General features: G+C 44.5%; 1 protein-coding gene across 1 annotated transcript in view; it reads left to right on the top strand.

Moving 5' to 3' along the window:
* The first annotated feature begins 340 nt into the window (after nt 1–340).
* Nucleotides 341–27,457, top strand: part of ENPP6 (ectonucleotide pyrophosphatase/phosphodiesterase 6) — a 31,791-nt gene continuing 4,674 nt past the window's right edge. Inside the window, exons 1-6 of the mRNA XM_009699975.1 lie at nt 341–596; nt 11,562–11,741; nt 18,070–18,181; nt 22,563–22,704; nt 23,735–23,914; nt 27,007–27,144. Of these exons, the coding sequence (XP_009698277.1) occupies nt 341–596; nt 11,562–11,741; nt 18,070–18,181; nt 22,563–22,704; nt 23,735–23,914; nt 27,007–27,144 (1,008 nt within the window). The remainder of the gene's footprint in view (nt 597–11,561; nt 11,742–18,069; nt 18,182–22,562; nt 22,705–23,734; nt 23,915–27,006; nt 27,145–27,457) is intronic.

Raw genomic sequence — 27,457 nt, 5'->3', positions numbered from 1 at the left:
GCAGCCAGCGTTTTCTGGCTCGCACTCCCTTCGACAGGCCCGTGGGGTGTCCTGACAGGCTCCAGGTATTTTTACACCGTGTTTTCCCCATCACTGCGAAGCATTTTTTTCTGTAGCAGGGAAGTAGCAAGCTCTTCTTCCCCTCCGCTCAAAGTTAATCATCTGCTTGCAATTAATCTGTGACCTCCCACGCCCACGGCGTGCCCGGGGCAGTGCTGTAGCTTTAACGCGGGCGGTGGAAGTGAGAGGGAGGACAGCAGTGCCAGGTCCAGCCCCGAAGCTGCTGCAGATCCCTCGCTGCTGCCCAGCCCTGGCCCTGGCCCTGTCAGCCCTGCCCGCCATGGGGACCCGCAGCCTCCTCGCCCCCCTCCTCGCCGCTGCCCTCGCCTCCCTCCTGCCGCTCCCCGCCGTCCCCTCGGCCCACCGCAAGCTCCTGGTGTTCCTGCTCGACGGTTTTCGCTTCGACTACATCGACGACAGTGAGCTGGAGGGTTTGCCGGGCTTTCGGGACATTGTGAACATGGGGGTGAAGGTGGATTACATGACCCCAGACTTCCCCAGCCTCTCCTACCCAAATTACTACACGCTGATGACGGGTGAGTACTTGCGTTTCTGTGCTGTCATGCTCCTCGGAGCTGCCAGCTCCCCGTGCTGAAGCGGAGGGCAGCTCCCCAGGGCTTCTTCCTCCAAAGACAACATAGAAATAACATAAATAGTGCTTTTAGCTGGGACTTTAAAAGCACTGTGGCATTATAGCTCAATATTTCTTGTCTAAAACCTTCTCTGAACTTGGAAACGCCAGTTGATAAAAAGGCATGTAAACTGAGGGTGGCTAAGATAAGAACTTATTTTCAGTTAGCAGGTCTGTTTCGGCAAGTTCAGCCTTAAATTTCTTTTTAAACTTAACGGACTTTCTGCTTTCACAGGTCCCTGTCTTAACTTTGTATTAAGTCCTGTACTAATGTACTAATGTACTAATCTGTACTAATGTGAAATAGCCAAACAGAAAAACACAAAGGATTTTTTGCTTTTGCTCCTCTACAGTTTTTCTGAATGCCCAGGAGAGGCTTGCAGAAAATTTAGAGGATAGTCAGAGTTTTCATGATGCCGATTTGCTTTTAATCTAAGTGACGTGACACTTGAGTACGGTGGCACCAGGAAGGTGCACAGAGTACAGCTGGGCCATTTCTATCAGACAAAGACACCCTGGAAAGAACAGTTAAGTAAAAAAAAAAAACAAAAACAAATCAACAAAAAAACCCCCACCAAACAGAAAGGAAAGTTTTTCTGGAGTTTCTGGTTGGATTTTTCTCTGGAGTTATTTAACAAACAAGACCTTCCAAGTAATAAGAAGAAGTGAGAAAATCTGTCCTCTCCTAAGAGATGTGGCATCTTCTGCTGTCCTCAGAACAATACAATGCCCAGTGGTCCATATACCGCTTGCTGGGAAAGCAAAGAGATGCCATTGTAAGACAAAATCTGACATCAGTGGTGCCCAGCTTGTTTTGAAACCGCTTAACTCTTTCCTCCCTCTCTCTCAAGAGAAATGCCTTTCCTTTGCTCACCTCTGAACAGAAAAGAGTACAAAACCACCACAGGTTTTTTTCATGTCTTGGTGCAAATGCATGAATGCAAAGCAAATGTCATGACTGAAAATAGAGGTGTCATTCCACTCCAGACCATGTTCTTTAGGTGTACGTAGGCAAACGGGCTTAACGCTTCATGTGTGCAAAAAGCCTCTGGATGGAGTTGTTAAAGAGAAGAGGGAAAGCAACGACTTTCGCTCCTTACCACATTTAATCATCACTCCTATTAAGTGCGTTATTCATAGAGCGGAGTCTATAATCAGCCTTTCCAGGAGTTTTGAAAACATCTTCTCACAAAGAAGGTGTTTTGCTTTAGATGATGAAACACCACTACCAGACTTTTCACATTTTTAGGGTACCAGAGTTTCTACACTCCAGCTTGAAGCAATGAGACAATCTATGAGACCAAACTCAACTCTTCTCACAAGTCTCCTGGCATTCATGATGAGGATCTCAGTGCAAATACAACTTAACTGCAAATAACAATTCACCTTCGTAACACACGAGTCACAGCAGTGTTAAATAGGTCCAGGAATCAACCGAGAACCAAGTTTAGGTGATGAATGTGCCCAAAGGAAGATCCAAGACTGCGCTTGAGCCCTCGGGGTGTTTACTGTAACCCGTGGCTGTGTCCTGACATGACAGCAGGGTAAATCCCATGGCTGCACTGTTCTTACTCCCAATGCCATGGTGCAATCCCCACAGAAACGAGATGTCACGTTTTAGGTGATGGTGGGGTCCAATGCCATGGTGCAATCCCCACAGAAACAAGACGTCACGTTTTAGGTGATGGTGGGGCGAGGAGCGTGGGGCGCACAGCAGACATAGCATTATCTGTGTTCAGTCCGTGCACGTTCGATTTGGAAAGCTGGGAGAGTTTTTGGAAAAAAATGCGGCATGGCAGGGTGACGTGAATGTCGCACTGCAACAGCCTGCTAAGGGACGGGCAAGTTACCGTCTCCCCATCGCTGCTGTACGGGCACGGGAAAGCTTGCGTCGCATCTCACCAGTCATGTATCTCTGCTGTGGGGCAGGAGGCGGGGTGTAACTGGTTTTGCTTCCATTTGCAACTGGGACATACAGGACTTTAAATGTTGCCACAGTCTCTTCCAGGAAATCAGGGACTACAAGGACAGGCCGTTCTTCATGTCTTGTCCTAACTGCCACATCACGAGCTGTTAAGAAATGCACATTTTAACCTCCAAATTGCCATATTTTAGCATTTGTGACCGCAGTTTCATATTATATTGGCTTTTTTCAGCTAAATCACCTTAAGAAATTTCTAGCCCCACCTGCACACTCCCACCCTTGACTCGTTCATTATATCTCACTACTTTTTCGGATAAACAGTCCCGTCCCTTCCTTATCTGCTCATTCACAAGGTCTTGTGGCCCACACCCATTCAGGAGCATACACAGCTGCCAGGTCTAGGACAGCGTGTGCATGAAAACGCTGCAGTTAGGATGTATTTCTCTCTTGTGTCTATCCATTCGTGTGAGCAAGGCCTCTCCTTTCCGCGCACCGTCCTTCACCCAGCATCCGCACAAGCTTCATGACTCCAGAGGGGGAGTAGTTGTTACGGGGGATGTTCTCCCTCATTTCGGTGGCTTTGGAGGAGGGCAGCGGACTCTGCTCCTCAGACACCATCACTACTGGGACAGGTCCGTCCCCTCAAGTCTGACCTCACCTCCTCCTCCCGCCCCGAGCTGCAGGTGGAGGTTATGGAGGTCAGCAGCATCTGCCCCACCGTATCTCAATGCAGATGCCAAACGGCACCCGTCAGCCCTGCCCAAAGGTAGTTTTCCTCTGCAACAGGCAACTGGCAAGCAATAGCATGCAGAGCAGCCGCCTGATTATCTGCAGGATCTTTTAGTCATTATATTTTATTTTATTGATGTCTTCAAGAGGGCAGCCTAAACAAATTTAATATTCACAAGAAATAGCAAGTTTACTGAGCTTTTCAAAGCTATAACCGAATAGATGCAACCAGAACTGATGATCAAGAGCCATGGGCCTAAAAACAACTGACTAATGAATGCTAATGTGAAGCATACCCCGTTTTGCTGAGACTAGGTGCTAGGCGAAGCCCGGTCACACTGGGAGGAATGGGGCCCAGCCTAGGGAAACAAAACAGATAAATTTTGGAAGGGAAGCAAGAGGAGGGAAATGACTTGCCTATGGTCACGCAGTGCTGCAGGGTGATGGCAGAGCTCTCTGTGGTAGAGCCCCTTCCTATTTAAATCTGCTGCTGCTACGACAAAATATTTGCTGGAGCTTCCCAAAGTGACATAGAAAACCTCAGCCCAAAGCCCAGGGCCTGCCTGGAGGTTTTTTCCCTTCCTCCACATCTACGGCAATTATGAGAAAGAAAAGCAGAGCATAGAAACACTAGGCATGCTAATGGTTTGTCTTCTTCATATAAAGTCACTGAGTGATTCAGGGCACGGGGAAAAGCTCCCGTCTCCTTGTGAGTCAGACACTGCACCATGACCCTCTTCCGTGGGACATCCCCCCGCGAGCACCCAGGCTCCCCGCTGCACCCACCGGTGGTCCTGGGTCATGCTGTCCCCCTCCAGCTCCCTCGCTCAGCAGTGGTAGTACCCAGTGTAAAGACACGGGGGGTCACATCTGCCACCCAGCACCCTGCAGGGTCTCCCACCAGGGACGGGCTAGGATGGCACTCACAGCTCAACAGGAAGGCAAAGCCCCATCCTGAAATTAGCTGAAAGACAAATGCTATTTGCTTGAAGAAGCGCTAAACACCAGCCAAGTCATCGCTGGAGCAAAGGGATCTCGCCGACGCGCAACCGGAGAAGTTGTTTTGTTACAAAAATCTTTTGGTGTGCAAGGTAGCCCAAGGATGTACTGGCTTAAAATCCCACTCTTTGAAAAGCAATCTTCTCTAACAACTTCATTCACGACACCTTTCTCAGTTTTGGCTTCCACAGTGGTGTAAAGATAGGTCCTTGAGCAGTTGGGTTGTTTTTTGAGCTGCCAGGCTGAGTCTTACCTAGTATCCTAGCTTTCCATGACCTGAAAGGCATGACATAAAATGGCAAATTAGGTAAAAGGAGCTGTTGCTGCTGACACGTGTGTTTGAGAGAGCTTGGCGGGGCTTGACGTGGGCTTGGCAAGGGAGGGAAGAAGAAGTCCAAGTACGCATATCCCAAAAGGCTCACTTAATCACACCATGTGCTGTTTGTTTTGCAAAGAAAGGAATTAAGACTGCAAGCCACCTCAGGTTTTTATCCTGTGGGGAGTTTTTAATTCTTCCCTTTCCCTGCCATGGCCCGGCTCTGCAGGGAGCTCTCAGGCCAAGTGAAATGGAAAGTCTGAGGTCCCCCCCGTAACTGCTGCAAGCACGAGTTACTGCTTCAGAGCCCTTCATGCCGTGTCTCTGGAGAAAAGCTGCTCATGCTGGAGGGGGTGCTGGGGGACCCCCAATATCCCAGCTCCCCTGAAGCCCCCCCAGCTCAGGGCACACAGAGGCCCCTCACATTTCCAGCCCCAGCCAGCATAAACACGGGCGGACAGTATCACATCGGAGCTGGAAACCCAAGGAGGATTTATTTTCCAAGATGCTAACAACAAATGAGGCCTTTTCTGGCAGGTTCTCCATGCGGACGTGCCAGCCGCCTGGTCAGCTGTGAGTCCCCCCGTCCAAGAGCTTTGTTTCTCTTGGCCTCCATGGGAAGCGGAGGGAGTCCCTGCTATGAGGTGGGCGGGTGGGGAGCTGCTCGGAAAGGAGCCGGCAAGGGGCCTCCGTGTGCCTCTTTGGACAGGACTTGATCTTAAATACTTGGCAGAGGGGCTGCGAGGTCCCATGAAGCTTGCGGGATGGAGGAGGAGGTTGAACAGAGGACGTTTCAGTCTCCTGCACCCAAGGTGAGGGCTATGGTCTTTGCAGGGCTGTCCCACACTTGCCGTATCTCAGTGACCGCATGTTTGGGGCTTCTCTAAAATACGGGGGTGATGTGTGGTGTTTCCCCAGCTGCCGCGGCTCAGCCCAATGTGTGCCATCGCCTTCTCCTCTGCACAGCAGGAGGGAGAGGGGTGACACGGCAGAGGTCCCAGGGGTGGGTGATGGGCAAGTTCTCCTCTGCCAGACTTGAAGGTTTCACCCGGTTTCCGTGTTTGTGCTGTCCTTCCTCCATTCCTCGCTCTCAGCGCTGACTGCTGAGGGGCTTTGGTGGCTGATGTTGCGGTCTGATAAATAGCCAGTCTGCTTCTGTTTTCTCCTGACCACAGCAAATCTCAACGGACACTGGAACCCATTTATTCCACGTTTTCTGGGAGCAAATGTCCTTTGGGATCCCACCTCTGGAGTCCTCTGGGGTCTGGGTGATGTGCACACATAGTAGTGCATTTATCATTTGCTGTGAGAGGCCTCCTAGTTTACCGCACCACATCTCCACGCTCCGTCCCCTCGGTACGGAAGCCCTGCCTGGTGATGGTTGTACCTCTTTTCTGCTGCCCAGTTCACAGTATCCAGACTCCAGCCTGGTCCAGGAAAGGATGCTGACAGTTTCTGTTTAGCAGTTAAGCAAGACTTTAATTACATAAACAATACCTGCACATTGTCTGAGGCATAAAAAATGGAGGGATAGGAGTACAACGGGGAAATTTATTGTCGGTACATATGAACTGAAACTATCTCAACTTCATTGTCCAAGCTGAGAAAAAGGCCAGAAGGACACAAAGAGCATGATGAGTGACAAGGGAATAGGATTTTTTCTTTTTGCTCCTCTATTAACCACCACAGATGCCAGCAGCAGCAAAGATTTCAAAGTTTCTGTTCGTGACATACAGTTTTTAAATCAATAGTCTCTTCTTTTTCTCGGATTCAGTAGCTTTCCATTTCTAAAATTGTGTGTTGGGAAGCAGAAGAGCACGAAGAAGACTGTGATAATACTATTAACTGGCAGGGAAGGGGCAGTCTCCTGGCAAGGACAGGCTGGAGAAGAGAGTGGGAACCGAGAGGGTTTTTAATTTTCGCATTTTTTGTCTCGCTTTGTTTACTCACCGCCTGCAGAAAGGCCGCAATGCCAAGTGCCAAGATTTTTCTCTTTCACACATATACAAAATGTGGTAAAAAAATCTGTGTTTGCTTTCTACCAGTTAAAAAAATGGAACCACTTTCAAAGTGGAGAACAGGAAGCGTTCTCTAACACAAGTTCATACGCCTCAAGTGGAAGCACGGAGGGTTTTTTACTTTACTAGCCACAACCTCACAGCTCACAACCAGTATACTAGCTACCACCTATTGGCAGCAGTAAGTGGACATGCACGTATCCAGGTGTTTCTTTGCCCAGAGCTGAAGTCACAGCTGATGAACCAAAGACTGCCAGAGGCTCATACCCTCTCTAACGGTGCAGGCAGTAGCTTCGCCCATCGTTTTATTCAGGCCCTCTGTAGTGCTTGGAGCTGTGGTGCCCTCGAGCCGTACCCAGTTGTGGGTGGTCAGGGGGTCCCACTCATTTTGGGAGACCAACCAAACAGCTCTCCAGGGGCACAAGACCTGTCGTCCTGCACGAGCAAGCATCTGCAAAGCCTAAGCTTTGGATGCTTCAGAAGCAATTTTTGTGCACCCCAGCCCTGGCCCTGTTACGAAAGCATTGAATTAAGAATTTCACATTCTTATTAAATGAATCCCCTTCAGGAAAAAAAAAATAATGTCGTGTATAGTAAAGATTTTTCTGTGCCTTTTGATGTTGTCCTACTTGGATTGCAAAGTCTTGCCTGATGTAGGCTAAGGTATTTCTGCTTTGGATCTGTCTGGTTTCAGAGGTCATAAAAAATTGGAAAGACTTTGCCAGCAAACTCTTCTGGGAACACAAATGGTCCATGCACATCTTGCAGGCACTGTTTTTGCATGGGAGCCTGCAGATGGGCCACTTTGCCCAGACCAGCTCTCCCCCTTGACTTCTCATGAGCCCTGCTCTTCTCCAGGCCACTTAAGGTTTAGCACACGGGTTTTGTTTTTTCCTTGTGGTCTCTCTTTTCAAAGCAGGGCAGATGAGACCAAGTAGGGGAAGAGCAGAGCAGGGCACATATCAAAGCAGGCAGAGACAGGTCCTTCAGGATGCCCTGCTCGCAGCAGGCTGGGCTCAGTCCTCAGGGAGGGCAACACCATGGTATCGGCTCCGGCATGGCAATACAGTGCTGGTGATTTTAAAGTCCTGCTCTCTTCCTCCTCATGGCAGGCAGCATGAGCAGAGCATTTCCCAGGGCAAGTCATCCAGGGGGGCTGGAAGCAGGGTAAGCAGCTGATAAATGAGCAGCTCTGGGTCAGCATTTAGGTGACTCTTCAAGCAAGGGAATAGCAGAGGAAAGATATTGTGGGGAAGGAAGGAAGGGGAGAAAGGGAATTGCATGTCTCGAGCTGTTAAACCCTACCTACCTTACGTCTGCGCAGCTGTTTGTGTGGAGGAACTTAACTCTTCCCCAGCCTATATAGCCCCATGGCAGCTTGTGCTTGTGTCTGCCCTCCTGGCTCTTGTCACTTCCCAGGGAGCGGGGACATCATGGTGGGACATGGGAAGAAAGGTCTCACCGTAGCGGCAAGGCATATAATATTACATAGTACAGTACATTTAGCGAAATGCATGTACTTATGCTCGTCAACAGGTGGATATGGCGTGGGTACAGATTATGGTACCTTTGCTGCATTGGCTAATATACACACCGTGGGTTCTCTGATAAATCTGATTTGCTCAGTGCAGAGATGGTTGACCTCTGTTTTGTTGCCTGATGCACCAGGTATAGCATTGCACATCTGCCACATGCTGCCTTTCTTTTAAAAAAAAGATCATTGAGTGTCTCAGAAGAGCATTTTCTCTTGTAGATTTAGACACAGGTGGTCCCTGTATGATATATCATGCCTACTGGTGATCCTACATGCTGTCCCTGCAGTCAATGAAAGACCACCAAAGCAGAGATCATTCCTGTAGCAAATGCTACAGGAGCACACGCTCTGGTTTCCAAATCTCACGTATGGTCAATGCAGGGTGTGCAGCACTCAGGGTTACTGTGCTGCTGTTGTGGGTGGCCAAGTGGCTGCAAGTTTTGTTGGTTTGTTGTTTTTTTTTTTTTAAATTTATTTCATCTTTGTTTTGCATAGATTCATTTGAATGCTGACAAAAGTGCCTGGAGACATGGGAATGTGCTTTAGACAAAGCCAATGCTGTAAGAAGCGTAGTGTCCAAGTAAGCTGTAGCACGCAGACTTGCAAATGCTTTTGCTGGCTCTCTTCCAGAAGGATACAGCAGTTATCATATTCCTGGGAACTATACCCTCTTTGTTTTCCTCTGTTGCTTGAGGAAGGGGTGCTTGTTACTACAATTTCAGTGAGTTTAAATAATGACATCTGAATGCTGAAATTGCTTTTTGCCCCGTTTCTACTTTTGGAATGCTTGTGATAACGTTTGATTACAGAGGAAGGCTGCAGTAATGGAAGCAATCATAAATTCAGCATGTTATGGTGACTGTCTGACGCTGTGTTGCTATTTTGATAATCGTTAAAAAGGAGATCACTAAAGGTCATTCTCTCAGGCTGGAGAAAATAAGTTACAACAGAGGATGTAAAGAACTGGGGTTGTACAGGTGACCCAAAAGAAATTTGAGAAGTCACCTTAATTCTGGAGAGACAGAAATGCCAGCTATTGCAGGGCTTTTTAATCTAGTGAGCAAGGCACAGACTAGCCATGGGTGAAAATTAACAAAGGTCAAAAATAAAATTAGACACCAGGCATACTTTTTGAACATTGTTTACTGATGATAAATATTGGGTTGAGCAACCCAAGGAAGAGATTGATTAGTTGGTTATTGATGTCTTCCAAGGAGGACTGAGGTCCTTCTGGGACACAGGCTTCAGGCAAGCAGACATGAATGGCTCCAGGCAGCATTAAATGGTCATGTCTTTTGATCTGTCTGCTCATCTGAGCTTCCCTTCTGGCCCTGTGAACCAGGGATGTCTGCAATGAAAATGGATGCCTTACAGCCTTCTAGGCCTCTTTTTCAATATAAAAAAAAAAGAGAGTCGGAGTCTGTAGAAGAATGAACTTGCCTGATGTGGAGATCAGAAGAATACTGTGCTCTGTATTAGTGCACACAGTTAATTAAACTTCCCAACAACACTACAAAGAACAATCTCTGTTCTGTTCCTTAAAGAGGTGGGCAAACTGACAGCAGACCTTAAATCCTGTGAGGAGCTCACATCAGTAGCAGCTAGAGCTCATTGTTTTGATATGAAGACCACACTATACATTGTACAAATACGTGACCGAACAGCTTCAGCACCGACCTGCAGGTTTCCCAGACTGGCACCAGTTGCCTGCCTGCAGTTTAGCAGGTTGATACACGCCCAGGAGTACATGGGCTTCAAGAAGCTGAAGAGATGGGGTTGTCCTCTAAGTAGGAAGGCTGCATTTTTGATGCACTATAGAGGCTTCCTTCTAGCTCTTTTGAGACTTACAGCGAAGAAAGCACTTGGCAGCATAACGAGGACAGATTATTGCCCACTCAATCCACCAGTTCTTCTATATTAAACCTGTTTGGTTTAATATGGTAAATAGTGACTGCCACAAATTGGGACTGCTTTTCTCTGCTGGGAAGGAGGAAATGTTTTGCATAATTGAAATACTTCACAGCAGGGAAGGAGAGTTCAAAATCCATTTCAAGGTCACATGTACCCAAAGTATACAGAGTTCTCTGCTCAAAATCATGCCTTTTCAAAACTAGCATACCAAGGTTATTTCAGTTCTGATCACTACGCTCAGTCTCACAATAATCAGAGCCTGTTGTCTGGATCCTTGCAATATCATGACTCACCAGCTAATGATGACAGCGTCTCACACATGCATCAGTCATTGCTTTTTAAGATATGGAAATCGTGAACTCCCAGTACAAGTTAATCTTCAACAGTTCTTCTCCCATCTTTGTTAATTCACCTGTAGATTAACTCTTAAAATACAATATCTTTTCTTCTGACAATGACAAGAAGTGGGAGACATTGCTCAGCTGTTATATGCTAGTTTCTTGTAATATAAAGTTGCCCAAGGCCCCCCAAGATGCAGTAAAAGAGGGCTGAAAATGTCTGATGAAACGACTGGTGTCCCCGCAACGAAGAACAAAGCGTGTTCATTTGAAAAAAAAAAAAAAAAGCTAACAATAACAGAAAATAAAAGTAATATATAAAGGTTTTAGTGTAGTTTTTGCTTGCTTGCAGAAAAACAATGTACCCTATGGATGAAGGAGAGGGGAAATGTGAGTTTCCCAAACTTTAGTCTATGTTTCCAGATGGTCCTCTTACCCCTTCCCGTTCACAGACCGCTTCCCGCAGTCCTCTGGGTCTGTGCGTTGGTGAGTACCTTAAAATGGCCTCAGATTTGGCAGATGTTGCCTGTGTAGAAGGAGGCAGGCATCAGCCAAACCTGTGGTACCCGCACCAGCTGCCGCTGCCGTGGGTTGTGCGTGTGGACCGGGTACGGCATGTTGAGTAGACTACAGAGTGTGGGATTTGCTTCTTCTGGCCTCAGCTATCTAAAAGTTGGCTGTCTGAAGCTAAGTGAATGATGTAATCTTTCTCTACAATTAAGAGAGGGCCATGTGCACCTCCAGAGGGTAACTCCTCCCAGATACGTTCCATGCCTCTCTTAGGATGGCACAACTTGCTTTCTAGAGGTGCCTTTTCTTTTCCCTTGACTGTGAAGGGAACACAGGTGGCTGACAAACTTCAGCAACTAACTTTTAGGTGCCTGAACTGGGGGATACAGTTACCTAGAGGACCTCAATAGAAGCTAACAGTGTCAAGAAGATTGTATGAGCAGTTGCAAGGTAAGAGGTCCCTGAGTTAAAATCAGGGCTTTTCAGCTGATTTGCTGGATGATCCAGTGGTAGCAGTGGTGGTACTGGTGGCATCCTTCTGCTGGAGAACACCGGTCTGATTGTGCTGGTTTTTTTTTTCCACCCTCAAAGGTCGTCACTGTGAGGTCCATCAGATGATTGGGAACTACATGTGGGACCAAAAGACAAATCTATCTTTTGATATTGGTGTGACTAAAGAAAGCCTGCTGCCTCTCTGGTGGAATGGATCGGAGCCTTTGTGGGTCACAATGATGAAAGCAAAAAAGAACGTTTCCATGTACTACTGGCCAGGTTAGTATGTCAAAAATTGCTACCATCTTAATGGTGCATCTTTACATCTAAGCGCTCCATATGCTGTAGGATGGGTCTTTAATACAGCTCTGAAATACAGACAAGAATTGTGAGTGCTTTATTAACCACTCATGGAAATGAATTATCCTTTCTTGGGCCATGACAATTTGCATAAAAAAGGAAAACACTGAAGTGTCACTGGAGGTAACTTTCCACCAAATGTTACCTTCAGTGGGGCGCTGGCTTGCAGAGCATCCCCTCCTCCACCAACTGCTCATTGCTCTTGCTTACCTGTAGCTTCTGCTGTGCTGAATGGTTGCTACATGAATGGTTCATGGAGTAACACTTTAGACCGTGTCACTGATCAAAGTTAAACAGTAAACATCCTCCCTCAATGCTTGTTTGGTTTTAATCTGGAAATTAGTAGCTGAGAGCTGAAGACAATCTACTCTGTGGGGACAGCAAAATCCAGCTGAAAGCAAAGCATCTTTGGTGAACTGGAGCAAGTAGTCTTGTCCTCCTTCATCATTAACTCAGCTGAGGTCCCAGTTCCTGTGAGTCTGAGCCATTCATTTGGAGGGACTTGGCCTTTCTGTTCCCGTTTGTTGGATATTGGATCACTGAAATCAGTAGGGATGTATAATAACAAGCCTTTTCTAACAGATAGGAGTACACCCTTAGGCTGTCCATTTAGGGACCCACATGGACAGCTGTGCAGTCAGGTCAAATCCCTTTGGAGGGACTTGGCCTTTCTGTTCCTGTTTGTTGGATATTGGATCACTGAAATCAGTAGGGATGTATAATAACAAGCCTTTTCTAACAGATAGGAGTACACCCTTAGGCTGTCCATTTAGGGACACACATGGAAATTAATGTCCCAGCTGCGCAGTCAGATCAAATCCCTTGCAAGGTACCCAGCTTCTCAACTTTTTGACCTTTTAACTCTGCTACCTAAGCAGTACGCAAGTACCCTCATATGTGTAAATGCAGGCCAGTGGACCACGCGTTAGAAGAGCTGTACTGAATACAGCCAGTGCCCGTGGGTAGGGCAGCAGCAGCTGACTCACGCCGCGGGCTCCCGGCCAGCTCATCTCTGCATCCCATCGCACGTCCGCCTGGTCACGGTCTGGCCATGCAATGTGGCCAAGGGCATCCCAGAAAAAAAAAGGCCACAGTTCTCAGGAAAGGGAAGAAAGAGCAAACCAAGATGAAAAAAATGGAAAAGGCATCCAGAGTGTTTCTACAGTACTGAAGAGGGAAAAGATCTGAGGGTGACAATATTGCCTTGTGGACTCAAAGGCAGTCCAAGGGACTGGAACTGCAGACTCGATATAATGGTTTGTATAAAGCCCTCAAAAAGAAGCTGATTCTTACTGAAGATCACCCAAGTGATCTAACAGCAATGCAAACAGTAGGATATAGGAATTACACCAGAATGTAGAAATTCTTCTAAAGACTTACAAAAAGACCTGTTTCTATAGATTATTCATTTGTAACTACTAATGAAACCGCACTGAATAGGTATAATTACATACTGAATAGATGTAACAGTCTACAGAGAGCTACTGAAATCCAAAAGAACAGTATCACTTTCCATTAAATGCCTTTGGACTTTACCTCGCTCCTTCATGTTGCCCTTTGAGCAGGAGAAGAAATATGAGGTATGTATGTATGCATCCCTGTATACATACGTATACCCTAGACACTTAGCTGTATACTATTTCCAGTGGAAAATTGCAATGAACCATAGAGCCTCCCTTTTCCCAGTGCTTATGCTGCCAAGTATATGCATTGGCTCTCCTACAGCACAGAGGGGGAATTTTTTGCGTGGATCTGGTATTTTACCTGTGCACTGTGAAGCGCACATCTGTCTGTCATTAATTTTTTTACCTGTGACAGATGACCTTTGGCAAAGTCATCAGTGCCTCAGTTCAGCAAACGCTTAAGCACATGCTTATTTTAAGGGTGTTCATGGTCTCAAAGGACACATTGGCCATACAGGGTCAGGTACAGGGCAGGAGGCAGGGTGAAATGTAGAACTATTGAACTAAAGCACAGGGCAGCTGGGCTGCAGTAGGACTCCAGGTGTAACTGGAGTAAACAAAAGTCACCCCAAATGCAATAGCATTTACTACATTTTCCCTATATGATTTTTTTGAACTGTTGTCTAGTTCCATAGTAAGGATGTAATCCTTCTAAAAATTCTAGATCTGTTATTTTAAAGCTTTAATTCTTAATATTTGACTGGGGAGCGATGCCAAACAAAATGAAAGAAAAAATAAGGGTTTAATAACCGAGGTGGGTAAAGGTCCCACAGACATTTGCACTGCATATGATCTGATATTAGTGATTAACTTTGCAGACTGAGGATATACTGTTGCTTGGTAATGAGTCTTACAAATCTGATAAAGATCCCAACAGGAAAAATAGGAGCAGCAATGTACAGCTAAATTCATCACACTTTTCTGGAAGACGCTATTTTCTCTCTAGCCAGTGGTGAAGACAAACAAGACCGATCAAATGTAACAGAAACGCGTTGTGAATGCCAGCGAGCTGATTCCCAGGGTTAACTTACATCACTGCCATTTCCTCCTCAGAGCCAGTTCCAAGCTTTGCAAAGTCTGAACCCAAAATCTGCTGCTTCGTATTCCTCCCTGTGTTCCTCTCTCAGGCATAGTCAGTGCTTAAAGGAAGAAAATCCAGACCCCAGCAAACAGGGACAGAGAGCAGGAGGGCTGGTGGGTGCCAGCACCAATCCATCACAGCTTTATCTGTGAGCCCAACATAAACACAGCAGAGACAACTCACGGGCAGAATTCATCCCAGCTCTCCTGCCTTTAGAAGCAGAGGAACAAAAATACCACCATGCCAGGGGTCCCAACCGCCGCTTCTGCCAAAATATAAGCACTTGGTTTGTCGGGACATTTTTCTTCTTTCTTCATGGTGTTTATCAAGAAGTCTCTACTCTTCAAGACATTCCTGGGGAAAAAGTCATGTATCTGATTGATTGCTAAGTGAAACACAACAGCTAACGCCGTACGTGGGGTGAAATGCGCAGCCTGACGCCCAGGTTGCCTCTCTGAAGCACTGCTGTTCCAGCGGATGGGGAAGGCCCAGGGGAGTGCGAGAGCATCCCGGTGGTACCACCGCAGTTGAGTGTTGTAGCTGTCCTCACGCTCAGCCTGGTGGGTGATGTCACCCCAGAGCCTCAAAATCCTTCGTTTTCCAGCAGCCTATGCAACTGCTTCAACTGAAGTGCAGTGACATCTTTTCTAAACACTGAAATGAGAGAAAGGGGGTGGAAAAAAAAAAAAAAAAAAAGAGTCTCTAAACCCAACTTTCATTTAAACACAACATTTACCAAACCGTGGAGCTAGTCTGGATAATTTTCAAAACCTTCTGTTATGACATGAAGTGTCTGATTGTTAAATCAATGTTTAGAAATGCAATTTAAAGCTGTCAGAAGTTCAGGTCTCCATGTCAGATAGATAAAGAAGAGCCTATGTATCGCTGTGAACGAAGTCCTTATTCCTGCTCCAGTAGTTCAGGTTTTTAAACAAAGGTTTAGCATCATACAAAACTGTGTAGAAAGGTATCTAACATTACATCTTAGTAAATACAAATCATCTATTTGTAGTTTAACCAAGAAAAACTTAACATTCCCTTTGTCTGGCTCCAAATCTTTTAAAAATTCCTTTCCCGTAATATTTAAATGGGAAAATTTACCATCTGTCCTGGCCTGTACCAAAATGAAATCTAAATATTAAAGGGTCTTCATGGCTAGTATTTTGGAATTGTAATAACATTAACATCAAAAATTCAATTTTAACTTCTGTTCATCACAGAGTCTGAAAAAAAAAAAAGAAAAAGGAAGTTCTTGGTGTCTAAGCAGCCTGAATTTTCAGTGTTATTGCCAATGAATTGCACACTTGAAGACCAATATTTAGTGGCCAAAATTATTTCTGTTTCTGCGTCTGTAGTCTTTTATGTCATGCTCATCACTTGACAATCTAGAAATAGCAAAGATATCTCAGCAACTAAAATATCCCAGATTGCCAAGAGGTTAACGCTTCCAGTTAAAATTATCTCATGAGTAATTCTGAGGAACGTTATCTGAGAAAATTATGATCTGATGTCAGTATCTCAAGAGGAAAAAAGAGGCAAAACGATCGTATTAGTCATTGACTATGAGCATTCATCCACCCGAACCAAAATGCTAGGTGTTTCCAACACATTTCCAAACACATCCTTAATTTCTTGCCTGGCTTTGGAGCCAATCTTTTCCCAGACCCAAGTGTCAGAGGAGAAATTGACTCTGAAGTCCCAGTTCAGTTCTGAGATATTAGCAAAGCCCACAGAGGACTACTGCATCACCTCTAGCATCCGAGGTAGCTGAAAGCCCATGTTTTGCTGCTGGCAGCACCCAGGACATCACAGAGAAGACAGAAGCTGCACACCCTCGGGGCAGTGGGCAAGGGCTTCTGCTTCCTGGAGATGACTTTGGGTCATTCATGGAGTACATTTTTTTGATGAATTGGTTAGGCAGTAGATGGGACCTGTCTCTGTTGCACAATGTAATTTCTTGAAGGTGCCACGTACAGATGTATAGAAGTTTTACTGTGGGACAGTGTGGAGAGTCAGTTCTTGTCGAGTAATCTGCAGGCCGTTCATCCAGGTTGCAGATTACTTTTAAGGTGGAGAGATAAACACTAAAGTATCTCCATGCAGAAAGGGGAGGATTAAGTCATATAAGTTTGGGGCAACAGGGGAAGAATGAAAAGTGAGCACCATCACACACTCCCACAATTTTTATAAAAAAAATTATTAGATAGAGGTTCAAAATTATATAAATATGTTTTTACAGAAAAGTCAATTAGTTGACTATATTTTCTGTTTAGCATTGCAAATAATTAATTCTTACAAACAATTGATCATAGTAGATGAGGTCCCTTGAAACACACAAAAATGTGGAGACCTGGGAGCCGCTACCATGGACCACTGGGTGAAGAGACTGAATCTGTCATCGGTGCTAGAGCTCTTTAACTTTTGGAAAGGGTAACCTCCATCTGACTTAGCTGGCTTTCTGCAAATCAGTGAAGATTTTTACAAATTTCCTAAGCTTAAATATTTATGTTTTTCTAACCTTTCATGGTACTCCTGAGAAGTCACGATCAGAAGTCACTTAGCCTGCAAGCGGTGTGCTTTTCCCTGCCTCCCAGTACTGCACCTCAGCGATGTGAGCTCACATGGGCTGAGATGCAAGACACTGAGCGTCCCAGTAAACATCATCTCTGAAAGTAGCTCTGCTTGCTCTAGTGCCCTTTCTGTTCTTACACCTCCTGCGCAACCTTCTTCCCCTGCAAGCAACAAGTCAACTTACGACAGTCCTTAATCATTCCTTTCATCCCAAAGGAGAAGTAAGGGGACCCAAATGTAGGCAGATTCAGGTTATGCCTTAGAGTTGCCTTTTTGACCTGACTGTATTGCTGTATACAGAGGCCATTTGGCAAAAGATCTCTTTTTTTTCCCCTTGTGCCCCAGGAATACACCAGAAAAGGCCTAACTGTAATGGGAGGACTCCGCAGCTCTTGAAAGATAATTGGCATGAATCCAGTGTTTCTGAAAGCACAATTCTTTTAAATATTAATGTTATTCATCAACATAGTAACCGGAGAGCAAAAGGGCAAAAAAACACATGTTTTTGCGTGTTCAGGGCCATGTTCTCCTGTAGGATTTGTTGCCATAAATTTCTGGTCCACAAAACAGACTGTATTTTGCAAGGAAGGCTGCAAGTTACCAAGAGAGTTAATTGGTTTATACTGTTTTAATAAGACCTCCTGGGAAACAGATTTAATAGTGGAGTGCCAGTATCACATAATAAAATACGATTTATAGAGGATATTACGACGTAAGATACAGCGTGTCTAACTGGAAAGTATTTGCTGAACTTTCAGGGAACAATATCTAAATCTATTATGTTGGAAGCCTGGAAATGAGGCTATGTGGCCGCAGTAGCTAAAATGAAAACAAACTAGCACTTTAGGTGAGAAATCTCTGCCACAAGGGAATCAAGAGTTTTATTGTGGGAAGGTCACACAGAGACTTTCCTTTTAGAGAAGGAAATAAAAGGATCCAATGTAGGGTTTGCTACAAGCACTCGTCAAACCAACCTCTCTCCCCTTTTTCCTTCCCAACCGCAAATTTTCCTGCAGGCAAGGTGTAAGGTAAGTAATGTCACAGGGAATCTACAAACCTGAACTTGGACCCCATGGTGTGGGGTCTGTGATCAAGCTGAAACACCAGAGCTTACCACATTTTTCGCTCTTAGGTTGTGAGGTCGAAATCCTTGGAGTCAGACCAAGTTATTGCCGCGAGTACTTCAGCGTCCCAACAGACAAAAACTTTGCGGATGCCATCAGCGATGCTCTCGAGTCTTTGGGGTACGTCACTAGACTTCTGCAGTGTGAGGTTTCCTCTCTCCAGGATGAGTATTTGGGTTTATTATCAGTCTTGCTCTATGGAGATTTTCAGGATTGGCTCCCAGGTAGGAAGATGGGGACCGAGACTACTTTACAGTACTGTCATAGAAACATCTCCATAACAGAAACAGACCCTTACATTAAGATCGGAGGGAAAGATGTGCTCCTCTTTTCATGGGTAGGTTACGACACGGAGGAGACATCCTGACTTACTATTTTTAATTTTCTGTTTCAAACAACTTCAAGATCAGTCTGTGAGTATCTGTTTACTGACCTGCTTGGATTTAGAGAGAGCTCCTGGGAATTTCCTCCTGGAAATTCTGAAATTCAGCTCCGGTCACTTATTTATGAGACCAATGCTTTAGCTCCTTCTCCATTTTAGAACATCTCAGGCACAATGATTTTGGAGCGGGCATTCATGTTGTGCAAATATGAGAACAGAAATAGAATAGAATAGAGTAGAATGGAATAATTGAGTGGAAGGGACTTACAATGATCATGTAGCCCACCTGATGAGTATGATGGGAATATATCTCTCGGACCATTCCTAGGAAAAATGTATGCTCCACACCCAGCTTTCCAGTTCCACCATCTAGCATCCAAATGTTAACAAGGGACAATTCCATATAGGTTGTAAAATCAGGGAAGACTGCACCGCCACGTGCAGAGCCAATGTCTTACCTTAGTTATAACTAAACTTCCTCTTTTAAAACTTTGTTGGTTCCATAATTTATCCAATCCTAGGATACACTTCTACTTTACTACTTGCCAACTGCCATAGTGATTTGAATCTGAAACATTTTGTATTCAGATGCTGTGTTGATTGTCCCTTAAGTAAAGGCTCTAAAGTGATGAAAGAGCTGCTGGAGATGTTGCACACAGGGTCCTGCTGCACGGATGCTCACAAATCACAGTGTCATTTACAGTATGGGGCTTAGACAGAAGCTGTCTCAGAACACATGAGACATTTGATCCTGAAATGATTTAGCTTAGATTTTAAGAAAGTTATCTGCATGTGACGTGAGGAGGTCATATGTGCCGTAGGAAGCTTTCTGGAGCTTCTGTGACACTTTTAACTCAGTGAATAAAAAAGGGAATGGAAAACTGAGTACAGACACCAGTTCTGACTTCTGGTGGAAACCCAGAATTACCACAGACAGCTTTCGGGTATCATTTGAGGATAGGTCAAGATATGCTTGAAGCTTCCTGCCTGGTTTCTATGAAGCAAAGTGCATAAGGCTGCTCAGGACAGTTTGCAGCTTTGTAATTGTGAACATGATTAAAAGCAAGGCACAAACTGTTAAAAGGTCCTTCAAGCAGCCCTTCAAGGTGCTTTTTTGGGTAGTTGGAGCCCATTGAAAACATTTCAATAGCTAATTCACCCCGAGTCACAAAGCTGCTTGCTGCTGCGTTCGGTGGAAAAGAAGAAAAGGGCAAGGATGCATCAGTGTCCGTGGGGCAGCTCTCAAGAGGTGAAAGCTGGTGATTTCAAGAAAAGAGCAAATCACTACCGGTATGATGTCTGCCATAAACACCAGGTACAGCCTGCTGAAGAGCCTAAATCCTGCAGATCATCCTGGAGCTGCGGGAGATCAGGTCTCTGGTGTCCATTTACACACTGTCACTCTTGAATTTCTGCCTGGGTTCTCGTTCTTTAAACTAAGTGCCCTGTCTGCAGCAAGGCAGGAAAGAGGAAAAAGGTACGATTGTCGATAAAATTAATAATCAATTGTGGCTGCAAATACCGGCAGGGACTTACAATAAGAAAGGAGGGTAGAGAATGAACAGATTAAAAATCAGGTAGGTTTTCCTTATCCTTTCTCTCATTCGTCCTCTTTGTTTGGTCCTCTAAAATTTAGCAAACACTTTTCAGTGCTGCTGGGCCAGCCCATAAGAAGCAAAGCCTCTGGAATGCCTTTATTGTAGCCGTATTCATTTAGCAGGAGTTAGCATCTCTTTTGCAAGAGCTTCTGACTCTTGAAGCTGTTCAAAGGCTGGCAAATCCAGCGTGTTTCCTTTCCACACCCTAACTAATTTAAAAAGCCCATTAGGCTGAGGTTGGCACTAGCTGTATGTGGGAAAACAGCCTGTGGCAAGGGCAGGCTGTTGCCTGGAGCAGTGCCTTGCTCGGTTGCCCTAATGGCAGGTATTAGTAATTAACGAACTGCACTTACGCTCCCACCATTAGCAAACCTTACAGGGACTTCAGAGTAGAGAGAGTAAGCCCTTTATCATGGCGTGGTGGCCTAGGGCTTAACTTAAGTTTGAGCACTGGAATGTCCTGACCCATCTTAACTTCATCAGGGTGGAAGGGAGTCTTATCAATGCCCTCTGCAAGGGTAGGAGTACCTAACTCAATGGGGAGCCACTGGAAACCATCCTGCACAAATATCCTCCAGTCTCTTCAAACAGGTGCTTTGAGACCATTATTTAGACAAAAAATACTCAAAACTGAGTCAAGCACCTGGTTTTGGCAAGCAAAACTAAAACCTCCCTTACGTCTTTTCCACAATATAATTTAAGGGCTGTCATAATCTACCTACCTTCCTGGACAGGTGTTGTGAAGTTTGTGTGGTACTTGCAAAGTGTGTTGATAAAATATAAAACTCTTTTTGGTATTGCCATCAATGCTGTCCAGCTTTCTTCAGTAAATTTTCCTTAGCCATTTCTTTTGAAAGTTACAGGTGATGGGAGAAGACACGACTAACACATAGTTAGAAAGTCAGATTACTTCTCCTGTGCAAGCCATGATCAGAGAGGCCTAGTTTTCTTATGAAAACAGGTAAAAAATGGAAACAAAGTCAAACTCAATCTTACAAGCTCTGGATGTGCTGTACCCAGTCCTGCAAATTCCTGAGCATGCTGTGTAAGTGGAGCTTGTCCCATTGAAGTCATGTGCAAAGCTGAACATTCATCCTTACAGGACTGAGCCCTCACTGAGAAATCTCACCGCAGCCTAAATAAGACCACTTGTTATATGCAATAAATCTCTTAGCTTCTATCATCTTGATCGAAATGATCATTTAGTTATGGGTGAGAAGACAAAAAGCAATCAAGCAGTCTAAGTAGCTAATTAATATAGGCACTGCAGCAGAAGAAAACTGTTTCATAGGTTCAATGAGTGTGCATGCAATACAGAAATGACAGGGTTAAATTTTAGAAATTAATTTAGGTCTAATACAGATGGAAAATAACGCTTTAAATGAAATTGGGGGGAGGGAAGGGTTGCTTCATTTGAATGATTTTTAAATAATGAAGAGTGAGAAAGAACACTGTTCTGCAGGGCCAGGGGTGGGGAAATTCCCACCACAGCAGAGACCTTCTGCTTCCTACAGGACTGCTCCTCTGAGGCCCTCAGCAAACTTACAAATGCAAATGACAGACCCTAATTCATTCATTCATTCAGTCCCTCACCTCTGATTTTTTCTCTTCCATCTCACTCATTACACCAGACTGCTCAAGTGTCTTTAACCAGAGAAGCTGGACCTGTCAGGACATCACACAAAAAGTCTTTTTGTAGGGAGCTTGATCTGGATGAGGGCATGTATTATGGATGGCACACCCTGTCATATGTTAAGCACAGCAGGAAAAGACTGAGTTTGAATTTCAGGAGCATAGATTTGCGATTTTATCCACCTAACTACTCTCAGGGAGCTTTACAGTGAACTGTAAAGTGGTCATGAAAATGTAATTAAGCACTGATGTATGCACAAACCCCACTAATTAGGCTGAGGGCGTTCAGTGCAGAAACGTGTGAGCAGCTAAACTTGTGCAACTCTCAGATTACCTTAGTTTCCCTTTGGTCATATTCCTGCATAAGAACCCCATCTAAAATCTCACCCCAATTCATACCACTTTGGATTTTGCAAGGTCATGGAAGAGCACATCCTGAGTTGACCTTGGTGGTTTAGAAGATCTCCCTCACACAGGAGAAAGCCAGAAGTGCCAAACTTTAATTAAAGCACATTTGACTGGTAATTCCCACAGTGCTTTTAATAAGGGCATTCAGCACAGAAATCAGTATTTCTTCTGAGTCTTTCTTTGTCATTAAAGGAAAAGCCACCTCCCTAATTTGAAAAGGTAGTAGAGAGCTGCCCCGTCAGCCTGTGCTTGCACAGGGCAGTCTCTACCTGGCACCTCCAATGGCAGTCTCAAGCAAACTCAGGAGACTCTGGGCATGAATAACAAGCCCAACCATGTGACAGTGGGTAGGAAATCACAGGCTGGAAGCAGAAAATGGGGGTTTTGTGGCTCTACGTGTCAGTGAGGACAATAATGCTGGCAGCCAGGAGGTCTCCATGTGTGTCAGCCTCTCACATCTTCCCTTCCCTTCTACCTCCAGCAATGGCAGTGCCGAAATGGCCGCGGTGTACTACGAGCGCATCGACGTGGAAGGCCACCACTACGGCCCTTCGTCCCAGCAGCGGAAGAATGCTTTGAAGGAGGTGGACAAAGCCTTGAGCAACATGATCGCGCTCATCAAGGTGAGTGGTGTCCGAAAACCCAGCTCCTGGGTGCATTTGGAAAAGGCTTTTAAAACTGTTCTTTGTGGTACTGCCAAGAGACTATTTAATGCCTGTCAATTGGATGCGTTGGCTGTAAACTTTTATTTCCTGAGAAAGAGAGACTACCGAGATCACATGGAAGTCAAGGCATCATTACCCCGATTTTTATTTTCGTAGATGGCATTATAATCCTCCTAGTGGATTATTATACCGATAGCCCCAGGAAGCCATAAACCAATATACACATTGCTCCGTTTATAACTTGTGTTGCTAGCTGGGCTTTATAATAGGGGAACAAATCAAAACGGCTTGCTTCCTAAGGTTTGTGGAATCAGACAATTAACTTTTATAGTGGTTTTTATGGCACCATTCAGAACTCTGTACTTTAAACTTTGTTTTAAAAAACATTATATCTAAATGATTTTCCAGTGAGAAAAGGAAGATACCAAGCTTTTGGGTAAATGTCAATTCTATGAATATTTCTGACAATTATAAGTGCATTTTGGAGTTTTTTATGTATTTCAGTGAGGACAGGAATATATATTTCCAATTTCACTAAATTATAAAAGCTGTAAGGCTAGGTGCTTGTGTTTGGGAGGAAAAGAGAAAAACCCCCCTGCCACAGGTGGTACCATGACAAAGTTGCTCTTCCCCAGCCATTTTGGCCTACAGATAAAGAATCGTTGGATAAAATCCTGTCTAAGACCAATAGGGACAACTGGTTTGTGGGACTGGGATGTAGAACCTGGTTATTTAGCAGGGGCGTGGATTTATTTTGTAAAATCTCTCTTTGGCACTAACCTCTCAGACACTTCCAGGGCAGCAAGTGAGAGTGGATGTCCACCATTACGGTGTGCAAAGCACATTGCGGGGCATTTATGGCCATGCTCCTTCTGGCCAACTTCCACTAAATCAGTGGAGGTCAAATGGGGACTAAGATTTTCCAGTGGGCACAGACAGTGCTAAGTTCCTACCCTGCCGTAACGTCTGTCATGCACTCGCTTCACAGAGCAAGGGCCTTGAGCATGATGTCAACGTCCTCCTCTTCTCCGATCACGGGATGACAGACATCTCTTGGGCGGACAAAGTGATTGAGCTGAAAAACTATATCAATATAAGTGATACCATACAAATTAAGGACCGAGGTCCTGTTGTGAGCCTCTGGCCAGCTCCAGAGAAGCACGCGGAGGTGAGTACAGCTTGTTCGTATTTATTTAGTTTTGTGTTTCCTTGGGGTATATGAGCATTCTGTCTTTTGTTTTCTGGTAACACACAAATCCTGCTCTCAGAGATGTGTGTAAAAATCAGCCTGAGGCTCTTCCCGGGAGCCAGACTTGGATCCTGTGACACTCTTATGACACTGGTTTCTGAAGGAAAGTCACACCAGGCAAATTAAAAAGCATGAACTTTCACCATTATTTGGCACAGATACGTGCTTTCGAACTCTACCACGATGTGCTTCTGGTAAACAGCTAAAAGATTTTAGCTCAAAATCCACTTTTAGAATTTTTTTATATATATTAGTCAATTTATTGACATTCTGGCTGGGATTTTCAAATGATTTGGAGCAGGTCAGGCATTCATATTCCAGTAAACTCCTATAGACTTTGAGGAATTAACTCCATTAGACCAGATTTACAAAAAGCTATTTTCTTTACAATATTCTTCTTTGAAGAATTTTGATGAATAAGCGTGTTGGATTGAATCAACCGTAAAAGCCCAAGGCTAGAACTGCAGGGTTTTGAGGGACAAATTAAAACAATACAGAAGAAAATTTGGAAACCACTTGAAAAGAACGAAAATGCAGCATTTGTAACTAATAGACTAGTATATTATAGTTTAACGAGAAACCAATGCTTGAGCAGTCGTTATTGTTGTCCTCAGAATATAGGTAAGTGGATGTATGAAATGGGCAGTCCATGCTCCAGGTGAATAGTTTTGTTTTCTATATTATATTTTAACCAGTTCCAGTATATTGTAGCTTCTTTCATTTTTTGGAAGAGAATTTTCGCTAATTTTTGCACCCAAACAGGCTCTCCAGGAATTGTATAGCCGTGACATTGTAAACATTTCAAATTAGTGCCAGAATTGAAAGTTGTCTTAGAGGCACGCGTAAGCAATTCACTCAAAGTTCCTGCAGAGGATCACAGCATTTATACAGGCTCTCCTTGACCTTAACTCAGAGATCCTTATTTTTGTAGGCCAGACCTTCAAACAAGGGCAAGTATAAGTTGCGACTTCACGCAGACATGAGGCTTCATCCCACAAAGCTCTTAAGCACACGCTTCTCTCTTATTCGTGTACTCGTTTTGGCTAAAATAGGACCAATTCTCCTTCCAGTAGATTTTCCTTTACTTAAGTTTCTTCTAAGTAACTGCACTTTCTGAAGCTGACTGCAGGTTTTTCAGACAGTCCCTGTTTTCAGACTTGGTAACACTTGATGTTTGTAGTTGTGACTGAAGTAAGGGGTAGGGTTGGTGTGCAGAGAGGCCCACGTTTACACCTATCCCTGTGGGAACCAAGGTCACTGGTGGCTCCTTCATGGTCCACAAGTTAAAAGGCATAAAAGGGTCGCACCTGTGGGAAAGTGTGGATGGGACAGGTGACCAAGAACTGACGGAGGAGGTGTATTCCCTCCCATCCACCTCACACTCAGTGTGAAGCTCCGGGATCATGAGGGTCAGTCTCTCTTCTGTCATGGCCGGCATCCCTGTGGGACCCTGCTCGTTCTCTTGCCTCCGATCACGATCCGCGCATTCCTGAATCCGGTTCGTGTCGGCTGAGGAGTCCAGACCAGGACATTCGGATGCCCGCCCTGCTGTGTGAGCAATGTCCTGACCATCGTTGGGAAGCTCAATATTGGTTTTGTATATTTTTTTTTCCAATTATTATTAGTATTAATATTATTGTACTCTTTTCCATTGTTATTGTTTTATTAAAGTAGTTTTGATTTTCCAGCCCGTAAGTCTCTCTCCCTTTTCTCCTTTCATTTCCCTTCTGGGGAAGGAAGGTGTTAATAGAGAGCATCTCCCATCTGCTTTAATTGCCAGCCCCGCCTTAATCAGTGACAATTAAACAGCCTAATATCCCTAAGGAGAATGAAGTACAATGCCTCGCACTGTGCGTTTTTCTTCCTTTGTTTGTTTTTAGGACTTCTTACTGGAGTGCTGCTTTTTTAAGCGAAATAAAATTGATTTTCTGTTTCCCAATAGCCAGATTCCTCTATTCTTAATTCACTTCAAAGAGCCATGGATAGGAATTAGATGATATCATAACATAGTGGTTATCACCTTTAAGAGTTATCCCATTTTGGAGCACCAGAAGTACTGGTGAAACACCAGGACCAGTCTAGTCCAGGTCTTGGTGGGAGGGCCTGGCTGAGTCGCACCATCACACCCTGGTGCCCTCCTGATGGCGACTGCATACCAATGCAAATCTCTTGCACGCGTATACACACACAAGGGGGACTTCACTAAAAGGTAGTGAAGGACCTTTCATTTTCTGCAGAATCGAGCTATTTATTCCTGAATATTATTTATATTTAAGCAAAAGAGCGATATACATGCTGGGGACTAAAATAACCACCTTCTTTATGGCATATGAATCCCTTCTTTAGGCATTTAAAATATTTTTCTGAATAAGCTGGGGTTTAACCACATCTGTGTGACTATATTCCAGACAGTATGATTAATATTAATAAACCACTTGTATGGCATTGTGCAGCTTCAAAGCCACAGGCATTGGCTGATTAATCTCACGGCATCCTTATGAAGCAGATAACTAAGCACTATCGATCCCTTTGATAGGGATTGACTAGTTAAGTGTAAGAAACACAGGTGAGGTGACATTAATTGTTCACTAAAGAGGGAATAAGTGGCAGAGGCCAAAGGCAATATCCCTTTTCCACATCTGTACCCAGTCTACATGGTTCCTTCAAACATCTTTCACCACTTAGCTTAACGTCTCCTGTGATGGTTTGGCTTCTGCTGGTCCATCTCTGTAGGCATACATTTGCAAGCGTGTGTATTATAAATATATATAATACATGAATTCATGTATTCCTATGTGTTTATGATCCAAGTTTTCAGAACCTCCTAAACCACACAATCTGGTTTTGCACAGCCATCATCTTTGGACCGGTAAAGTCCCAGTTTGAATGTGCTGATGATTAGCCATTAAAGGGGATTTGCCATTTTTCAAATTCAGGTGTTTCCATGTACCCATAGGTGCGTATATGCTCTTTACAGCCACATGGTGTCCTAACATCTGTTTTCTTTGCAGATATATCAAAAATTGAAAGCTGTGGAACACATGCACGTTTATAACATACAGGATATTCCAGACAGGTTTTTCTACAAAAAAGGAAAATTTGTGTCTCCTCTAACTCTTGTGGCCGAGAAAGGATGGTTCATAGTAGAGGTAAAGTATATAAGCAAAATACTTAGACATGAATGTGGAAAGGTGTAACATATGAAAACAATCAGAAAAATGTACAATTCTATGCTGGGCATTGAGTTAAAGAGTTACAGCATTTACTTGGGCTCTCTACAAAACTAATGTCAAACATTGCTGTGTGCTTAAAAGACCCTAAAAGCATGGCAGCTATGCTGAAGGGAGACAAAGTTAAATAGCCAAGACGGTTCTTTTTTCTGCATTGTCATAAAGCAGGAGGCATTTTTCTATTTCCCATTCCACTTCTGTTGCTTTATTCCTCTTCCCCCTGCCCCTCTAC

This window comes from Cariama cristata, unplaced genomic scaffold (genome assembly GCF_000690535.1).
Source record: "Cariama cristata isolate BGI_N322 unplaced genomic scaffold, ASM69053v1 scaffold13565, whole genome shotgun sequence".
In the NCBI taxonomy this organism is placed as follows: domain Eukaryota; kingdom Metazoa; phylum Chordata; class Aves; order Cariamiformes; family Cariamidae; genus Cariama; species Cariama cristata.
Note: the sequence above shows the minus strand (reverse complement) of the source record. Positions and strands in the feature narration are given on the sequence as shown.